This window comes from Dysidea avara, chromosome 2 (genome assembly GCF_963678975.1).
Source record: "Dysidea avara chromosome 2, odDysAvar1.4, whole genome shotgun sequence".
NCBI lineage: Eukaryota > Metazoa > Porifera > Demospongiae > Dictyoceratida > Dysideidae > Dysidea > Dysidea avara.
This window is the reverse complement of record NC_089273.1, coordinates 25,713,474-25,734,225: the sequence shown is the minus strand read 5'-3', so window position 1 is coordinate 25,734,225 and position 20,752 is coordinate 25,713,474. Positions and strand designations below refer to the sequence as shown.

At 37.4% G+C, this 20,752-nt stretch overlaps 1 protein-coding gene across 1 annotated transcript in view; it reads right to left on the bottom strand.

The window, feature by feature from the left end:
* LOC136246957 (alpha-tectorin-like) overlaps window positions 1–20,160 on the bottom strand; it is a 35,904-nt gene extending 15,744 nt beyond the window's left edge. The window contains exons 1-11 of the mRNA XM_066038557.1: window positions 19,962–20,160; window positions 14,542–14,826; window positions 12,458–12,707; window positions 10,854–11,813; window positions 9,575–9,742; window positions 5,591–6,517; window positions 5,250–5,420; window positions 4,596–4,784; window positions 4,097–4,273; window positions 3,701–3,874; window positions 2,048–2,221 (exon numbers count right to left, since the gene is read on the bottom strand). Of these exons, the coding sequence (XP_065894629.1) occupies window positions 2,048–2,221; window positions 3,701–3,874; window positions 4,097–4,273; window positions 4,596–4,784; window positions 5,250–5,420; window positions 5,591–6,517; window positions 9,575–9,742; window positions 10,854–11,813; window positions 12,458–12,707; window positions 14,542–14,826; window positions 19,962–20,159 (3,673 nt within the window). The 5' untranslated portion in view covers window position 20,160. The remainder of the gene's footprint in view (window positions 1–2,047; window positions 2,222–3,700; window positions 3,875–4,096; window positions 4,274–4,595; window positions 4,785–5,249; window positions 5,421–5,590; window positions 6,518–9,574; window positions 9,743–10,853; window positions 11,814–12,457; window positions 12,708–14,541; window positions 14,827–19,961) is intronic.
* Window positions 20,161–20,752: the final 592 nt, after the last annotated feature.

The following is a 20,752-nucleotide window of genomic DNA, read 5'->3' as shown; positions in this document are numbered from 1 at the left end:
TTAATTTCTACTTCAGTGTTAGTCACCAAACAATAAAGGAAACAAGATCAAGGCCAGCAGTCACTGAAACTTCCACAGAAAAACGCTGTACGGCTAGTGTCGAAGTTGGGAGTTAAACTGGCATAACCTAAGCGGATGACGTGGTGGCTGCAATGAAGCTAAAGATTGGTGAGAACGTAGTTCAAAACAGTGTACTACTATCTAACCAACTGTTGAGAAGCATACGGAACCTAATCATCACTACTGGAGTTCTCAAGTATGCCACCATGGTTTCCCTACAAAGCTTCTAGCTAGAAACCGTAAAGAGATCAAGAACAGAACCGAAGGATTAACAGTTGGTTGTGAGCTGGTTGTTGTACTGTTAAGTACTGTAGAGCCCTTAAATGACCATTGTGTGTCTAATTATCAAACAATGTATGTATGCATTTTTACAAAAAAAATTGTGGCTCATACATTACTGGCCTGCAATTATATTTTTAAATCTATATGGTTGATTTCTGTTTCAAGTGTGGGGTGCAAAAGTGGCATCATTATCAATGTGAGAATCAGTAGCACTTGCAAAGTGTGTCTTTCATAACATGGTTTGAAATCCATGGTGAATCCTAGTGGTATAGTACACGTTAACAAGTTATTTTTAATGACATCGATATAGAAACAAGCAGTGTCATTGATGATTCTATTCTTGATGTTGTCTTGACTAGCAAAGAAGCAGCATGTGAGGGGTTATATGCTATTGTTCCAATGCGTACTTTACTAGTAGATGTAGTACATTGACTGGAATTTAGGCTGTTTATTGATTGGTTAAGTCCATTAAGTATATGTTAAAGCATAGCCACGAGTGCTATATGAAAAATAAAGCACGAGGCGCATGGCCGAGATGCTAATAAAGCACGAGACGAAGCAGAGTGCTTTATTAGCATTGAAGCTAAGCGCCGAGTGCTTTATTTTTTATATAGCACGAGCAAGGCTATGCTTTAAATGATTTATGGAACTTTCTAGTCATGTAGCTTCACCATACACTAGGACTTGTAATTAACACGCATTGCACGAACTATTAACAGCCTGAATGCATACAAATTAGTTTAACAAGTAACCCATACGTAGTTCACCATAGTTTGGCATGGTAGACGTTTATCGTGTATTTTGGAAGGTTTTGCTCGCAATCCACAATTGATTTTTTGTGAGTCACATGATGAAATATTTCTGTGATATCTCCAGGACTTGTCCATTTACATTAACAAACGTAACAGCAATGTTACCTTCTCCCACCCATCATCGAAGCATTTAGGTATGTCTATAAAAGCAATTCAGTGGTAGAACTCGTATTGCCTGGGGTGATTGATCACTCAGCACGGCAAGGTTATTAGCCTTCACCAGCTTGGGCGATTAGTCATACCTGGCGTGAGCCCTATAGGCTATTAGCCTGCACTAGAGCACATGGGAAACTGTGCTTTATTGCCCACAAAGAGTGCTTCATTGCACCGCAAAGAGTGCTTTATTCATTGAATAAAGCACTCTTTGTGGTCGATGAAGCACTGTTGGCTGGCTGAGAGTGCACTTTTTCCTTTGATCTAGCCCATGCAAAGTTCTATAATAGCATAGAATAGCAAGGATAACAAACGCTTTCTGTCTAAGTGGTTTTCATGGCCAAATTCAAGTAGTACATACTTGTCACATGAGTATTAGTGCATGGGAAACTGCAGGTTTGCCATGTAAATTTCGATCATGAATAAAAATAACAACATTGGAAAGGTGTTACTGGGGCATAACGACATGGGAGCTTTGAGCATGGGTGTGCCGTATTAATGAGAAATAGAGGTAGTATATCATATACACATCCCTTCTAGGAGGCTCTGTTTCTCATTAATGCATTCCCTGAACTGTAATGACATCTGATCTTGGACACCTTCTGTTCCCTTTGAAGTGTAAAAGTGGTATATACATTGAAATATAAACACGGTAATCTTGATGTGGAATTGAAATAGAAGTAACACGTGTAATTATACAGATATAATAAACTTAAGACATAACCGGGGTCATTTTATACCTGCTGAACAAGTAGCATCAGTTCCACTCCAAGTACCATCACCCTGACAGGTTCTAGTTTCACTACCACCCAATTCATAGCCATCATCACATGAGATGGTACAAGTGTCTCCAACCTCATTACCAGTACAAGAAATCATTCCATTATCAGGAGCAGTGAGTGTGGGACATTGTACTAGTGAAAGATAAAAACAACTTTATTCACACAGTATCTACTAATCACAAAGAAAGCTGATTAAAAATTGTAATTCTATAGAGTAGGCATGTCACCCTGCTCTATCAGTTTACTTGTCTTCGGTGTATACATATGGGAAGTGGATACTGTGAAAGACCTCATGCAGGCATAAATAATGTGTATACATTTTATCCATAATTAAATATAAAACATCTGACAAATTTATCAACACCTTTTCTGCTTCGTACATTTGGATAACAAAAAAATGTGTATTTGAAATCTTTAATGTGAAATTATAATGTCAGCTTGAGTAGCTACGTATGAGAATTTAGTACAGTTACAAACAACCCATTAGATTTGACATTGGAGAAAATCAATGAATTTAAACATACAGATGGGATTCTTGATGGACTTTTGTAGCATACTGATAGAGGTACTGCAGCACATGTATCTACGATGGATACAATAAAGTAAAAACTTATAAATATAGTATCCAGGGTTATTTTTACAAATACAAGTAAACATTAAGAATTTTATAACTTCGATTAGGGATCATAGAAACAAGTAGTGAAACAAGATAGGTTGCCTATACACCTGCAGATATACTAGTGTACATTTAATCCCTAATTCAGTCTTATACGTACTTGTTTGTTACTTTTTTGTAACATTATTATGACTGGTTAACCCACGCATACTACATCAAAAGAAAGGAAGTTGCCAGAGGTAATGTTTTCAACTGAACACCCGCCCCAAATATCAATTACTGACTTGAAAATGAAGTAGTTGTTATGCTTTGCTTTCAGCTATGTTCAGCCTGTTACACAGCACTACAAATGAAGAACAGTTATGAGAAACGACTCTGCAGTCAGTCCAGTTATCACAAAAAAATATGGATGATTCATGTGCCCCAACTATCAATTACTGGCTCAAATATTAAAGTGGCCATTGCACTTTGTTTGCAGTTATGTTCAGCCCATTTCACACAGCGCTACAAGTGAAGAGCAGTAGGAGAAGCCAATCCTGTTATATGGGAAAATAGAGACGATTCCCATAGGGAAGCAATTGCGATACTGCGAATCGACACCTTTGGCAGTCAGCAAAAATAAATGGGACACAAAAGAGGATGTGTGCATTGTACGTACTGTGATATTCCAAAAGGCACATCTTGAGACAAAGTGATGTCGAACAGTGAAAAAAAATCAAGCTCATAGCTGTAGCAGTTATCTAGTTGCGCTAGTCTTAAGGCAGGCAGGGCAGGCAGGCAGGGCAGGCAGGCAGTAGAAAATTCCATTGAACAAAAAAAATTTTAAAAATTAACAATCTATTTTGGTTGTACCAAAGGCCCTTTTGGGCTTGGTTATACCACTGCCATTATGCCAAGATGGTATTGTGAAGCTGGTTATTGGGTGATATTTTTGGCCAGAAAAGCCCAAACCCTCCATTATCCCTACTATACAGTACTATTGTACTGTATGATACCTGCTGAGCATGTAGCATCAGTTCCACTCCAAGTACCATCACCCTGACAGGTCCTAGTTTCACTACCACCCAATTCATAACCATCATCACATGAGACAGTACAAGTGTCTCCAACCTCATTACCAGTACAAGAAATCATTCCATTATCAGGAGCAGTGAGTGTGGGACATTGAACTAGTGAAAAACCACAACTTTATTCATACAGTACCAACAATCACAAAGTAAATAGATTATAATTAGGAAATACACAAGTAAATATGAGAGATTAGTGTATAACCGATGTTTTATATTGGAGAAAATCAATGAAAGTTAATCTTGATATGGTATAGAGACAGACGTATGTGGATATAATGAACTTAAGAATTATAAATATTTTATCCAGGGCTATTTGTATACCTGCTGAACAAGTAGCATCAGTTCCACTCCAAGTACCATCACCCTGACAGGTTCTAGTTTCACTACCACCCAATTCATAACCATCATCACATGAGACAGTACAAGTGTCTCCAACCTCATTACCAGTACAAGAAATCATTCCATTATCAGGAGCAGTGAGTGTGGGACATTGTACCACTGAAATACAGTAAGCATACTAAGGTGATAGTCATACATATTTGAATTACTATAATACACATCAGTATAATGTCAAATACAGTATCATGTTAAAGTATCGCTCAAATTCAACATTGTCTCTCCAGAGGTAGAGATTTAAAAACTTGCGATTTGGTACCTGTTTCACTCACAAGTATTCATCCTGTTTTGTATGGGATGAATACTCATGCGTGAAACAGGTGCCACAGTGAGGTTTTTAAATTGCTCACACTCTCGCAAGATGACATTGCATTTAAACGGTACCGTATGTAGATTAATTTGATCAGCTACCTGTAATTCTCACCTAGATCACAAGTAGGATCACTACCAGTCCATGTTCCATCACTCTGACATTCCCTCATCATATCACCAGACAACTCATAACCATCATCACACTGGTAAGTACAAGTGTCTCCTTCAGTTGGTACTCCATCATCTCCCAGTGAACAGTCCACCATTCCATTATCAGGATCAGTAAGTACTGGACACTGACCTAGGTTGGGTTGATTAGTATTTCAAAGCAATGTTTTGACAGTATACACATTGTGAAGACTTTTGAACATATGGACAAACCTGATGAATGGCCATTGATAGCTACTATTAGTGTAGGAGATTTATTGCTTCAACTCTATTTATTATACTATGTTCTAGTATACAGTATGTAAATCTTTTAAAGGTACAAAATTATTTCTGTCTCAAGAAAACGCTTAACAGTAAAATTTTTATTAGTCAACTTTAGACATTTTACAGGCAAATGTGAGTGTTTGGTTCATTTTATCCATATAGCTTTTTAAATACAATTTGAACACTTGACTTTTGCATTTAATATTTTCAGCTGAAAACGGGCAGTTGGTGAATGTTTGCTCCAACAAAACACTTTAAACCCTTTGTGAAGATTTGTTGGTGCAAAAATTTCATGATTTACAGTTGAATTCATCTTCAATTACAAATTACTCACCTGGACAAGGCATAAAGTCACCACATTCCCCGTCTTGGTTGACAATTTGTCCATCAGGACAAAAGCATCCCTCAGCACATCCACTATGACAAGTTGCATCAGTACTATCACATGACTGAGGACACAATGAACCACATTGCTGGAATGTCATGTCAGCTGGACATCCATCAGCTAAAAATCAAGACACACAATTGATGCATGTGATACAGTACAAGCTAATTCCATTTTGTGTTTCATACATTTGCATACATTTTAGTGCCAAAAACATAATAAGTATTATTCTACAATGCCTTCACAGGTACTGTATTAGCTGCTACTGTTACAGCAAAACTTAAACTTACAACATCCATAATAAGATCTCCAGTCATCAAGTTGCACTCCAGCATAAGAACAAGCTGATGCATACGTAGACAGGCTTGAACAGAAACATACATTTTTGTCATCATCAACACAGTTACAGAAATCAAGCACACAGTAATCTTCAAATGATTGGGGATCAACTGCTGCATGGCATGGTTGAAAAAATTCACCATTCAGAAAACTACATCTCTTGGTGGCCTCTTCCCTTATGTCTCCTACACAAAATGGTGCTTCTTCGAGTATGCTGCAAGTGGTTGTGTCCCCTGTAGTCCAGCTACTAGCAAACTCATCTGCTGTGGCAAGTGGATTACCACCTTGATCCATGAAGTCATCTGTTGGATCACCATTGTAGTTACCACATAGTCCACACAGTTTGTCTTGCCACATGGTAGAGGTAGAAATGGCAACACGATTTATGCCATCATAAAATATGGTAATCTGTTGCTCAAGAAGTACAACTTGTGGATGTCCACCAACTCTCAGTACTTGCACTTCATCTGACTGATAAATGACACCGACACTAACATCAGACTCTAGAACACCATTGACTGTAATTGTTCCACCACCACCCCTTCCCAATACTGCAGTTACTCCATCTCCTGGAACAGAAACTGTCACTTGATCTGCAGATGAGATATAGGCATTTTTAGATGAATATCTAACAGAAATGCTAAACTCGTCACTGTCACATGGGGTAGAAACTACATATTCACAATCTCCTTGAAACTCATAGTAATTGAAATCAAATGTTTGGTAGTAAGGATCTCCTGCAGCTATACAAGTTGTTCCATCAACCAAACAAGTTTGTGTTTCACACTGAAATTCTCGCTTAGTACATACACAACGGCTAGAGCAGTTAGGTTGTATCTCAGTACCTTCTTGAACCTTTGTACCATTCAGGTCACACTCTATAATGAAAATTATAACACTGTTGCCATCAATATGCTAATATTACTACAGTAATGTATGATAATATTACTAATTAACAATGCTAATGTTTTATGAGGTGTGATTTTCCCTTTTGGCTACCATGATGTCATTATTCTACCTGTTTTTTCTGTTGAAACTGTTAGCACTACAAGTTTATTTTTTATTTATTAAGGCTTTACAGCACAAGTGCTGAAGAGCTGTAGGACACCTGGTCCTACAGTCTGTTTAAAGTTGTTACAGAAAGTGTGTACATACATACATACAGTAAGTTTTGTGTGATTTGGTATTCTATGGATTTTAGTTGTCACAGTGTATGGTACATGCCTAGACTGCAAGTTACAAGAAATGATCCAAGCCATCACTGGTCTAGGATTTTCCTGCATTCAACACTATTTGATGTCAAGATTTGACTCTCTGTAGCTTTGTACTTCTAGTGAGATATGATACGTCAGACTAATAATAAAAATGAAAGGAAAATTAGGAACTTTGTAATTTAGTACATTATGGTAGTCCTGTATTAGGGATCACGGAGGTTTGCACCTTCTCACAAAAAAATATTGACCAGAAACCAGCTTCACAATATGTACCTTTGACAGGTATAAAACCAAGCCCAAACATGCTATCAGTATGACTTGAAGCGCTTCCAATAGGTTGCTACAAACTTAATTATATTCACTTCTACTTACTCACTGACTGCCTGACTGACTAACTGCATGCCTGAATGATGCAAGCAGTGGTAGCTTAATAACAGCTAAGGCTATACAGGCTACATATTTTCATTGTTTGACACATTTCAGCCTGATGCGGGCCTTTTGGAATACCGCAGTATGTACTAGAGGTGTACCGATAATCGGATCGGCTATAATATCGGCCACCAATATGGCAATTTTTACCAATATCAGTATCGGTACAGAACAGCAGGAGGACCGATATCGCTACCGATATTTATATAGTTTGTACATAAACGGATTGTGCATTGGTTTTCTACATTATTCATGTGGCTCTTTAGTGCCAGTGGCTTATTGTTCATTCTGAAACAAGCGCTACGCTACGAGAAGCCATATTAATACACGCGATTCTACTGTCTGTTGCTGGAAAGCTTATCACAGACACAGTCTTTATAAATGAAGCAGTTATAGAGTAGCTACCTTGTAATAAAAAGAAGGGTCACAGGATAACCAAAGAAACTTGCTGTCACAGTACCAGCTTTCTCACAAACCATTAGAATGCAGAAATATCCGTATAAGGCTTCATGGGAGTATACATAAAAATGTTTGTGGGTGCCTAATTGTCTGGATTGCACAATAGAAACCCAAGCTGTGTACCACCACAGACAGAGTATAGCAATGAATACATGCACATGTTGTTGTAGGGTAGGTAAATGTACACTATTAACTATAATGCAAATATCGGATCGACTATCGGTTATCGGCCTCTTTTGGTGGCACCAATATCGGATATCGGTACATGCCAAAAACCCATATCGGTACACCTCTAGTATGTACAATACATACTTCATGGACTTACCTGTGTCCTCTTTTGCATCCCACGTATCTTTGCTGACAGTGCAAGGTATCGATTCATGGTAGCACTATGTGGTGCCTTCCCTACTGGACTAAGTCTTCCATTGTGACTGGGTTGATTGCAGAGGTCCTTCTCGTAGTGTTTTGTGCTTGTAACACTATGTAATGGCCTGAACATACATACAGTATAGCTGAAAATGAAGTGTAACGACCACTTCACTAGTTCAGTAATATAGATTGTTGGGGTACACGTTTAGACAAAAAACAATAAGCCTGGCGTGATTCTTTCTTCTAATGCAGTATGCGTGGGTTCAACAGTCATAATATTGTTACAAAACATAAACAAACAAGTAGAAGGAAAAATTAGAAAGTTTAAGGGATTATAGAAATAAAAAGTAGTAAAGCAAGGGAGGTCACCTACACCTGAAGATATACTAGTGGATATTTAATCCCTAATTCAGTCATGGGTATATAGAGTGAATTATGGATTAAATGTCCACTTCAGGTGTTGGCAACCTCCCTCGATCATTACTTTTTATTTCTTTAAAATTTTCCTTTTACTTGTTGTGAAGAAACTAGTAAGGTCATCACTTTAAATGCAAATTTAATTCCTACTTAGCAGTAAATTTCAGTATATAAACCAGCAGTATATATAGCCAAAGGTAGGGATTAAATATGCTTGTCAAGTGATGATGTCCCTAGTTAGTTGCTTCACTTTTATTGTAATAGTTACTACTACATTGCAAAATATCCTTCCACTTGTTTTTTCTATCTTTTATAGCCAATTGCTGTATAAATTTTGAAAGGGCTTCTATTTTATATGTATGTGCAAGCAATGTACAAATTGGTGCCTCTAAAATTAACTAACAAATTATGTGTGATTCAACCTGATTTCACTGAACAACTTGATACGGTCTACTCTTCTGTGGGGCATGACGCTTACTCAAGAAGGTGTGTCCCAAAATTATGGAGCTGAATCAGCACACATGTGTTTATCTGAACGAAGTTGATGAAGTACAGAGTGAAGCCATGGGGCAATTTGAACCACAAATCAATTCTTCCAGTGTAGAACAAACCCATGGCCATTGATTGAAGATGAAAGTAACAATGAGATACAAAGATACTGTAGCTAGCACTACACCGCATGTAATATTAATTTACTCAATCGTTAATGCTAGAGAGTACTCAAATGCTAAATATTCACGATCGTTTCATCCCTAGAATTATAAATTTTCCTATTACTACAGTAGAGTAACTAAGTTCCTTATGGATGTTGCAATTATGCTACGTACATCACATGCAGTTTTGGGATTTTCTGGTACTTATAAAGTTTCAGAAGTGAAGGAATAATTTTAACTACTATTGCACACAGTTTGAGATCTCTCTAATAGAGTAGTCAAAATCTAGCCATAGAGTAACAGACCACTTTAAGTACTTACACATAAAGCTACAAAGAGCAAGTATGTTATGGAATGAAACAAACATCTACACAGCAAATTGATCCATCATTACCTGTACACACTTCCTCATCCACACATACTCCATCAAGTAGATATTGTGTATAAGGACAAAAACAACCTGCAGCACAACCTCCATCACAAATTTCATCCTTGTTATCACATGTCTGAGGACATATTGGACCACACTCCTGGTATACCATACCCTCTGGACAATCAGCAGCTAATACATAAAACAAACGTAAACTGTTAAGCACAATATATACAAAGTTGCAACACATACAGTAGATGTAACAGCAAATAAGTTTATATGCATCACATTTTGTTGCAGAAAATGCTGTACGAAACCTATCCTATAGGATCAGTGTTATACAACAATCAAAAAACAAACAGTAATAAATAAAACTTATTGTAAGATGTCATAGCTGAATCTCAGGAGCTGCCAAAGAGAGAGGCACAAATATAGCATAGGCTAAGATGCAGGTAAATATCAAGCAGGTAATGTTCCCTAGCCATACGTAGTGTTAGTAGTATGGTAGTTGAATGATATCTTCGTAATTAAGTTTATGTACAAGTGGCAATGCAATAATGGCCCAAAATTGCTCTGGCTGTACTATTAGAGTTATTGACTGCTCTGTTAGAATATCTCTATAACTCTTACTGTACTTTACCTGAGAGGACTGTAAAGGGAATTCATCTACACTCCCTCTAAACCTGCCATACTAAAGCAGTGAAGCTAGTATGAACACAGCTTCTCTATATATGGACTGTATTATATATAGCACATTATGTGAGTAGCACTTTAAGATTTAAAATGGATGAGGGATATTTTCCCCAAATGCTTCGTGGCTGTGACACTTCTGTCATATATATATATATAGTTGTCAGGAAGCTTGAGACGTCCATGAAAGCCTTTTTGAAGTGAAAGGGTAAACATACAGGAGCAGTTCATTAAAACATACAAAATACTAAGTGATCTACTGAGAACCTCTACCAGGACAGTCATCTTACTAAAAGGTTTCTTCATCAAGTATGCATAAAAAGCAGTGGCACATTTAAAATAGCTTAGCTGATAAAAGTGCAGAGCCTTCAATATACCTCAAGGTGAAAAGTTGTGAAAATCAAAGGTGGTAGCCTAGAGATTGCTGCAATGAAGTTAACATCAGTTTTGGTCAACATTAAAATGGAGTCATTTATATCGTTACCATCTTTGATTTCACAACATTTCACCCTAGCTTTGATGATATCCTATATACACAAGTGTTTGAATTATTTCTAGATGTTAATGACATACTGTATACCCAATGTACGGACAGATAAACTCTACAACTTACGGCAACCAAAATCATCCCTCCAGCCTGATACTTGTACTCCAGCTGCAGTACAAGCGAGAGCATAATTACTCAAAGAACTACAATAACATTCATCACGTATATCAACAGCACAGCAACAGTAGTCAAATTCACAGTCAGCAATGAAACTTGTAGGATCCACAACTGCATTACATGCAGCAAAACTGTCCATTGTCAGTGCACTACATCTCTGTTGTGCCTCTGTTATAGTGTCAGCACTATTATCACAACCAGTAAAACCATCCGCATCTCTTTTCATAACACATGAACCAGGAACCTCCCAACTGTCACCAAAAACATCTGCTGAAGTAGTCGTACTTCCATCTGGTAATGTGAAGTCATCATTTTGATTGCCATTGTAGGTACCACACTGTCCACAAATCGTTCCTCTCAATGATGTTGAAACTTGAAAAGTAGAAGTGTACCTTCCATCATAGTGCACCCTAACACCATATGTTTCCAGAGTCACATAAGCCTTACCACCAGTACGTACAACCTCAAGCTCTGGTGTTGATAGTACAACAGTATCACCTGTATTCGGCTGCAATACTCCATCAATTGTTATGGATGGTTGAAAATCAGTAGATGTGCGTGCTAGCAATACTTCACTGGGGTCACCACCAGGAATTACTACCCTCACTTGATCAACACAAGTTACCCCAGGATTACTTCCACATGTAGGGTCATTTACAGTAGATACCAGAAAATCATCGCTATCACATAGAGTGGCTACATAATATTCACAATCTCCCATATAGTTATATTTACGTCCATCCCAAGTAGTGTAATGTGGATCTCCACTTGCTGTACATGTGGGCCCATCAATTGGACAGGGAACTGTTTCACAATCAAAATTTCCTTCAAAATTACAAGTACATCTTGAACTACAGTTTGGTTGAAATTGTTCTCCAATGTCATACAACACACCACCACTAGAGCACTCTAAATGAATACAGAGATATATTATATAAAGCTTAATAGTGTAGGCAAAGCAACACCTTATTGTGGAAGGGGGTAGCGGGGTGGGTATACATTACAAAATGGAAGATCATGTAAGGTGTAGAGTTAAAGCTCTACCTTCCACATGACACATTACCAATCAAATGACTAAAACCTGGTACTTTTTTCAAAAATTCAATAACTTGTCATCTACCATAAATGGGAAACGTTTTGCTGGGAGGAGTTTTGTGGTTAAGGCTTACCGATGTAGTCTCCTTATCTCAGCTGAATTGTGTGAGCTTGTGAAAGTGCTATGGGTCTTAAAATCATCTAGAATGAAATTTTTAAAAAGGGAGTACTGTGAATGGGAAAAATATTGCATTTTCCGTGGTTTCAAAGCAAACTGCAAAAATTATCAATAATTTTACAGTGCACTTATTACTGTATATACGTAGCTATGTTTAAGCTTCACTGCAAAGCTTTCATCACAAATAGTCTACACTGGTGAGAATAGTGCATGAGTGTGCATACTGTATGTAGTTAACTTTTTGTATAGTTTCACTGAAATATAAAAAAGTTAGTGCAAACTATGTGGTCGATTGAAGAGACCGTCACATACAGTTATGACAGCAAAGTAATGTACTCACGTATTGGCTCTGAAAGGTCTGTAAGACAATAAACATATTTTCCATCTTCTCCAGCATTACTATCTTCATCAACATTGACAATGTCTTGTGATCCTGATGCTGGATGAGTTAGTTTCATGTCAGCACAAGTCATTCCAACTCGTGCAGGTGTGCCATTACTATCTGCCCACTGCATCATTCCATCGGCAAACAAGTATACAGCATAGCTTTCATCTCCATTTGTGGCCAGTATACTTTGAAACGTGTTCGTCTAATAGCATATAGTATATATATATTAATACAACATCAATATCGTGTCCTGTACAAAAACTCCAATAGCAGCTTGTGGTATATTTTTGATATACTACAGCAAACTAGCCAATAGAATTTGTGTATCACTTGTACATTTGATATATGCATGATTGGCTAAAATTTTTTTGATAGTGTTTAGTTGTTTTACCAGTTAGGCATGTCTGACTTGACAACTAGTGGTACCATAGTAACCAATACCTGTTACCTAGCAACAACATAGTTGCCTAGCAACCGTTGCTAGGCAACCACTACTAATTCTAAAAATGATTTTGACACCATAACAATGGTTGCTAAGCAACCACCAAGTCAGGTTTAAATTTTGTTGCCTAGCAACAGCTGCTATGGAATGTTGGACCAATTTTCAAGAAGATTGCAGGCTGCAACACATGTGCATACTCCTTGAGCATGCTAATCACAAGGAATTACTTACCAGTACTAATAATGGTATAAAAACAGTAGAAATTGCTGTTACTGCTTCCAAGCGGGAGATGAGATGTTGTATTAACATATTATACTACAGATATCATGGTATTCGAAATATATACTAAAAGATATACATATTTAGGAAAGGATGCCGTAGTGCGAGGCGAAATACATACACAAATTTACTGTCTTCCTGTAACAAACGTATTTATACAGTGGATGATCTGGAAGGTAAGAAATTAGTGTAAAGTGTGTGTAAATTTTTGGCATATGCAGCTTCAACCATTGGTGAGCTACAACACACTAAATACTTAAAAATTAATGGCTGCGATTAGGGAAAATAGTAATGGAGGAGAGGTAGCCTTGACTTGCAGGGAAATAAAGTTTAATGCCAGATAACTAAAACCACAGAAAAGAATACTTTTAAATAAGACCAGTTTTCCCAGAGACATTCACATATGTATGATGGTGTATGTCATTCAACCAAAAAAATAATTCTACACATAATAGCAAATATTATTGGTAGTTATATGTAGTTCACTGCAGTGACAATGAGACAAATTGTGCATACGTCTTCTTTTCTAAAATACATTTACAAGAACAGTTTGAAGTAGTGGCACATGTAGGGACATAAGTAGTAGGCCTGGACAATATTCAAGTACTGGTGCCTACCAGAGGAGTTTGTAAGATACTTAAACAGAACAGCCAAATAATGTCATAAAACAGTCACAACATTCATTTGACTTAAAGTAGACATACAGAGCTTCATTCTATGTACTTCAAAGAAAGCTTGCTTTTTTCATTAATTTCATATATGCAAGTGTAAACTTGAATTGCTCACACAGTTATTATATGTAGCTTATAGCCAAAGTTTCTGAGGATCAATACAACTTACTACCCGTAATACTGTAGCTATCTAAAAAATATTATGCATCAGAGAAGGTGGTTGTCTGACTTACACCTTAATGGTACTACAAAACATTGAGATTCTGGGAATATAGCAAACCATGAATAAAAAATTTGATTTAATGCAAATCATTTAGTCAAAGTTTTTGAGTGGAATTACAGTAAAAGTACTTTATCAGTAATACAGAGATGGGTTACACAGTAGATTTGTAGCTTTATGAAATACTTTTATCAAGCAACTACTCTCAGACTGTATACCACTGTTGTTAAGCCTCATAATTACTGTTGAATACTAACTTGCATTTTATGTAATCACTGCAGAACAATTATTCAGCTAGCACAGTATACATGGAGTATTAGAAAACAAAGAAAAATACACTGAACTTATGGTTACCCTAGACTGTATCCAATGTCATATATAATAAAGACTATTACATTCTTTGTAACACCACAATTGTACTCACCTCTGTAGCTATTCCACTATTGGCACCAACACCATCCCAAGTAGCAATGAATAAGTGAGTAGGAGTGAACCTTGGAAGCAAGGGAAAAGCTTGCTGTACATCATTGCTCGCTCTGGTCAGTAAATCAGGAGCAGTAGATTGACGAAACCACACGTTTCCATTGACTGATGAATCTATATTCACCCAGTAGGCAGCAGCTAAATAATTATCTCCTCCTAAAGGGAATACTTGTGTAGTGTATGGTATTGGGTCTGCCCCGAAACTTGTTCCACCATCTGTTGTGACCTGTACATGGTTTTAAAATTGGACACATAATAGATACTGTTTCAAACAGGCCTTTGCATAATACAGTACATGTGCATTTACACCATCAAGCATACAAAATTGTGTACAGAATTGTATACACAACCATATTATACTTATACAAAGCCAACCTTTAAACTTAAGATCGTGAACAAAGTGGTACATATATATATTTATGCTGCAAAATTTCTATTTGGAAGGGATAGCTCTCAAGCTTTACCATGCTTCCAAACAAAGACTTTAGTACTTATTCAACAGAAATGCGTGCTTAAAGAATAATCAAATATATATTCGGCCATTTTGTTCAGAACCATTTGAATGGTATTCGTTTCAGTACTAATTATTAGTGCAGGGTTAGTGCCCATCTATTGCAACAGGTTATACAATCATCTAGAGGTTTAGTAAACAGCTATTGTAAATGAGGCAAAGTTAAACCTTCATCTTGAAATTCAGTTTTGATGCTAGACTGCTAGCTAACATGTTCTAAAAATAGCAAGAAATACAGCTACTTACGGCCAATACTTTGTGACAAGTAGTTAGCTACAATTTCAATCTTTAGTGCTTGAATAGGATTGTATTTTGTTGTTCTCAGATACACATGCATGCACAATTGTTCTCAGTCACCACTCCTGTCCCCATTTGTTTCAGACCTGTACACAGGATTTTCAAACATTCAGTTCATAGGGGTTACTAAGTTTAGCTATCAATTAAGGTTACAAAACTCCATGCTTTTTCGTGGAAAACATTTTATGCTCTCTGCCTGAATAAAATTTTGGCTTTGGTAATGTCAATTTCATGTCTGTTCAGTAAATTGTGTAGTACGTAAAGAATGCTTTCCAGCTACATGTGGTTGTGTGGTAGCTACAGGATTTTCCAGCGAAGATAATAGATTTACAAAGCATAGAAAGAACAGTTGTAGTAGTTGCTGCTAAGACTATAAGCCTGAGATCAAAATATTCTAATACAACAGTCTTGGTTTACCAAAGACACATGGAGCAGTAAGTCTATGATGACAAATGTTGGACAATATACAATATCATGTCCAGAGGCCTAGACACAACAGGGGTACTATGCACTAATAGCCACAGTACAGGAGCCCTGGAAAGGTAAATTACAATACAAAAATAATTATAACATATGATAATAAAGTTTATATGGTGATCCAATAGATCCCAGTCCAAGGAAGTTCTAGAATTAAAAATTCTGTATGAGCAGGAAATGGCAATAAAAGCAGCCTGCTCAAACTGTGAACTTGTAGTTCTCTTTGATATGTGACAAGCATTATCCACTTGAGCAAGTGTGTCTAAGAGAGATACATTTCTGAGACTGGAACTCAAGAATATTATGTCTACTGCCTATAAGACAAATGATGACAAAAACCTGCTGATGTAACTTGACATCTTCAGAGGTGACCATCAAGTCATCAGCAAATCCCTTTGTTCTAAGCATAACACATATACCTACAGGAAGCATTATGTGATATGTGTTGTTAAACCGTGTTCTATTACTTCCAGTAAAAAAAAAAAATTATTGCCAAGTTGAATAAACGAGTGTGACCAATTCAAGTGTCACCCTGGAATAGTGAATGAATACTGACTAGCTATAGGTGGGCATTCCAGCCCGATTTTTAAATTTTGGAAAAATGGGCTTTTTATATGCTCAATAAATAGAGTATTGATTGCCGATCTCAGAAATATATAGTTTGTTGGGCTAGAATTAGCTACTTTGGCATGCATAGTGCTTAAAAACTTTAAAAAGGTACATTTTTTCTCCAGGCTCCCCATACATTTTAAAGGGAAAATGGCACAATTAAATCAGGAAGCCATCTAGCAATCCGGACTATCTTGAAACTGCAGTTGCTTCTAGCTGCAAGTTTGTACATGTAATGAGAGTAACTTCAGATCGTATCAGGTCTCAGCGATCCATGTACTATATCAGGAGTTCATAAGCCCGTAGGGCGAGGAGTATACAACGACCGACCCGATAGTACAAAATGCATAATCTAAATTAACGTAGGAGTAGTTGCATGGCAACAAGCTTTACTATAAATAAAATTGGAATTATTTCACACGTAATGTACACATGCTTCTTAACGCAACAACGTATCTATCTGAGAGGAGGGCCATTTCACCTGAGAAGACGTACAGGGCTCTCCATCTGTCATTCTCACGAGAAAAAAAAGGATATGGTATCTCGAATAAATAGATTGTTACTATTATTAGATACAGGGTTGCTATGACAGTGGATCGCCTACGTTAATTTAGATTTCGCTGTTTGGCCGTTGTATACTCCTCGCCCTACGGGCTTATGAACTGACTATATGCTTTGTGGTGAGCAAATATGTTTCACCTACTACACACTTCTCAAGACAATGGTGTATACCCATAGGCAAGAGGCCATTTCAAGTAAGCAAAAGCATCAAGTTAGCAACTTATATACGTAAACAACTAAAGTGGAGGTGTCACAATGATGCAATAATACCTAAGGTGGAGTTATTATTATTATTGTTAATTAGCAAAGCCCACTAGGGGCAACACGCTAATGAGCATTACAATAACATATTATATTACTTACAGCGTTCTTAAATGTTTCGAGATCTATTGTTTCGATGTTAGGAATTTGAAGGGAGTTCCATTGAATAATTGTTCGTGGGAGGAAGGAGTATTTGTACACATCAACTCTTGTTTGCAATTGAGTTAGCTGGAGAGGATGTTGAGCACGGGTGTAGGACACTGGAGTTGGTGACGGTAAGCAATGATCAGGTATTGCTAGTAAGTTCCTGACAATCTTGAATAGGAAGGTGAGTCTAGCAATTGTTCTTATGCTGAGTTTGAAGTGTTTTACATTTTTGAGCTGATGACACAGCCATCAGAAAATTGCTGAAAATCGCTAACCAGAGCGAAGTAACTACGCACTTTAAAGTAAGCACCAGTGACTACCCTCTACCCGACAGTACGTTTTTTAAAGTTTTAAGTATTCTACATACATTACAAGGCTTGAAAAGATTACAAAACAACACAAAACGTACTTATATGTAACGCGCACGATAAAACTAAGATTTTCATGATGATCAGCATGTGGAAAATCCCCACAGCGATTTTCATCCTCATCGGAGCTCGGACGACGGAGCAATCCCAAGTTAAACACGAGTTGTTGTTTTGTGCCAGGGTTCTATTTAGTCTCGTGCCCAGACCGCTTTTTTTTCTTTTTGTGTGGGGGCGGAGAAAAAAAGAGAATTTTTTTATTAAAAAATCTCGGATACTGGAATGTCTATATATGCTCCATAGTCCATGCATAAACTGTAACAGGAATAGCAAAAGTAGGCATTCCAGCCCAATTTTTAAATTTAGGAAAAACAGGTTTTTTATATGCTCAATAGATAGAGTATTGATTGTCGATCTCAGAAATATATAGTTTTTTTGGTTGGAATTAGCTACTTTGGCATGCACAATACTTAAAAACTGAAAAAAAGGTACATTTTTTCTCCGGGGCTCCCCATACATTTTAAAGGGAAAAATGGCACAATTGAATCAGGAAGCCATCTAGCAATCTGGACTATCTTGAAACTGCAGTTGCTTCTAGCTGCAAGTTTGTACATTTAATGAGAGTAACTTCAGGTCTTATTGGATCTCAGCGATCTTTGTATGCTTTGTGGTGAGAAAATATGCTTCACCTACTGCACACTTCTCAATACAATGGTGTATACCTATAGGCAAGTTGCTATCTCAAGTTGGTAAAAACATCAAGTTAACAACTTACAAAGGTAAACAACTAAAGTGGAGGTGCCACAATGATGCAACAATACCTAAGGTGGAGTTGTGGTTTCAATTATGGCATTGTTTTGCCGACTTTGAAGTGGTTTATACTTCTGATTTGATGAGTTCTGGTGCTGAAAATTGCTAACCCGAGTGAAGTAACTACGCACTTTAAAGTAAGCACCAGTGACTACCTTCCACCCGACAGTACGTTTTTAAAAGTTTTAAAGTATTCTACATGCCTACATTTTTGAGGGCTAGAAAAGATTACAAAACAACACAAAACTTACGTATATGTAACGCGCACGACAAAACTAAGATTTTCATGATCATCAGCGTGTGGACAAATCCCACAGCGATTTTCATCCTCATTGCAGGTCGGACGACGGAGCAATCCCAAGTTAAACAGGAGTTGTCATTTTGTGCCATGGTTCTATTTGGGAATATACGGAGAATTTTTTTATTAAAAAATCTCGGATACTGGAATGCCTAGCAAAAGGAATCCTGAACCTCCACGCCACTGCATTCTGAATGAAGCTTCTCCTGATGTTCGCTCCTGTTAGCTAGGGTTTGGCGTAGTTCATATGGACCTAAACGTGTTAGCTATTGTAGCTATCAGAGTATAACGGGGGAGTAGAGAACCCCAGGTCTGTGAGTAAGCCGGCTCAGAGTTGTGTTGCCAAAATGCAAACTGGATAATCAAGCCAGAGAAAAAATGATAGCCCGAAAGGTCTATATATCAGTCTAGCTGCAGTAGCTATGTAATATCTAATGCCTTTAGTCTCAGCAGTCACAAACACATGATAAAGAGGTAGCTATCCACTCTGTGGAGCAATTAAAGGACAATGATAGGACTCTGAAGTTATGAACATAGCTACGGCGCTCAGGATCTACCTATACTGCCACCAGAGTAATGTATAGGTAAACTATCAAACTGCTTATTTGCACATCATAATGTAGCTACAGCTACCAACAGGTTAGCTTAATATTTCCAGCGAGCATGCATGGCTATTGCTTTTAGTTGCTCGTATACGCCAATAGACTAAATCAGGTATAGCTAGCTCAAACAAAACACGCTGCATGGGAGCTATCCGTCTCCGTTTTAGGACCTGCAAAATACACATACAATATGGATAAACAATGAACTTGACTGATGATACAAAATTACCGAACTGTATAGCTAAGTAAACTAGCTAGTTAGTAAACGCTAAGTCTCCAGGTAGCTATATAGATTGAGTGCAAGCTTGCATACAGCACATATAGCTAGCTACATTAGCCTGCTATAGCTAAATCAAATGCATGTTTTCACATCACTGGCGTATGCACGGCCGCATTAGCTATAAAGATTTATAGCTGACTTACGCATAATTCGAAGAATGGAGTGTTGCAGAAACGATACACCTGATCTGGAAAAATGCATTGAAACGAGCTGTCACCGTTGGCTAGTCGCTGGTTTGGTTCTTCAATATTTTCACCATAGGGGTAGAATTCGGACAATGGAACACACAAACTGCTCCTCAGGCAGCACAGCAGAAGGACTACAGTCGCTTTTGCAATCATATTTGCTAGCTCGCTAGAACCAGATAGTGCTGCAGCCCTTTTATAGAGTTAGCAATATCCTGAACCCCGGCTTTGTACCTACACGTGACATCATAATTTAATAATAATCACCGTTAGCTGCTCGCTATAACCTTTGTGAGCGTTCTCAGTTTCTCCACATCATTTTCAGTCATTTCAACTCATCCAGCACTCAACAACACATTTATGCAGTACATATAATTAAACTCAGTCATATGATTTTTATTTGCACACACATATACGTAGCTAATAAGCTAAAGTTCAATGTCTCATTCACCAATAGCCAAACTTGCAATAAGGGTGGACAGGTTTATATTTTTATTAACTAGATGGATGATTTAGATAGCTCACATGATGCAGAATGCAATTAGCAAGGTTCTGAGTCTGCTCTAGTAGCTATAGTCAGCTGTCAATGGTGCAAAATTTCAATTGTGTAGCTGGTGGCAATGCAAACAGGGATGAGAAACTAACAATTAAGTTTATGTGGTTGAATAGATCTGTATCTGATGTTACTCTTCACTATTGACCATTGGTCAGATGCTGTTTGTATATCACCTTACTTGTTAAAATATGGT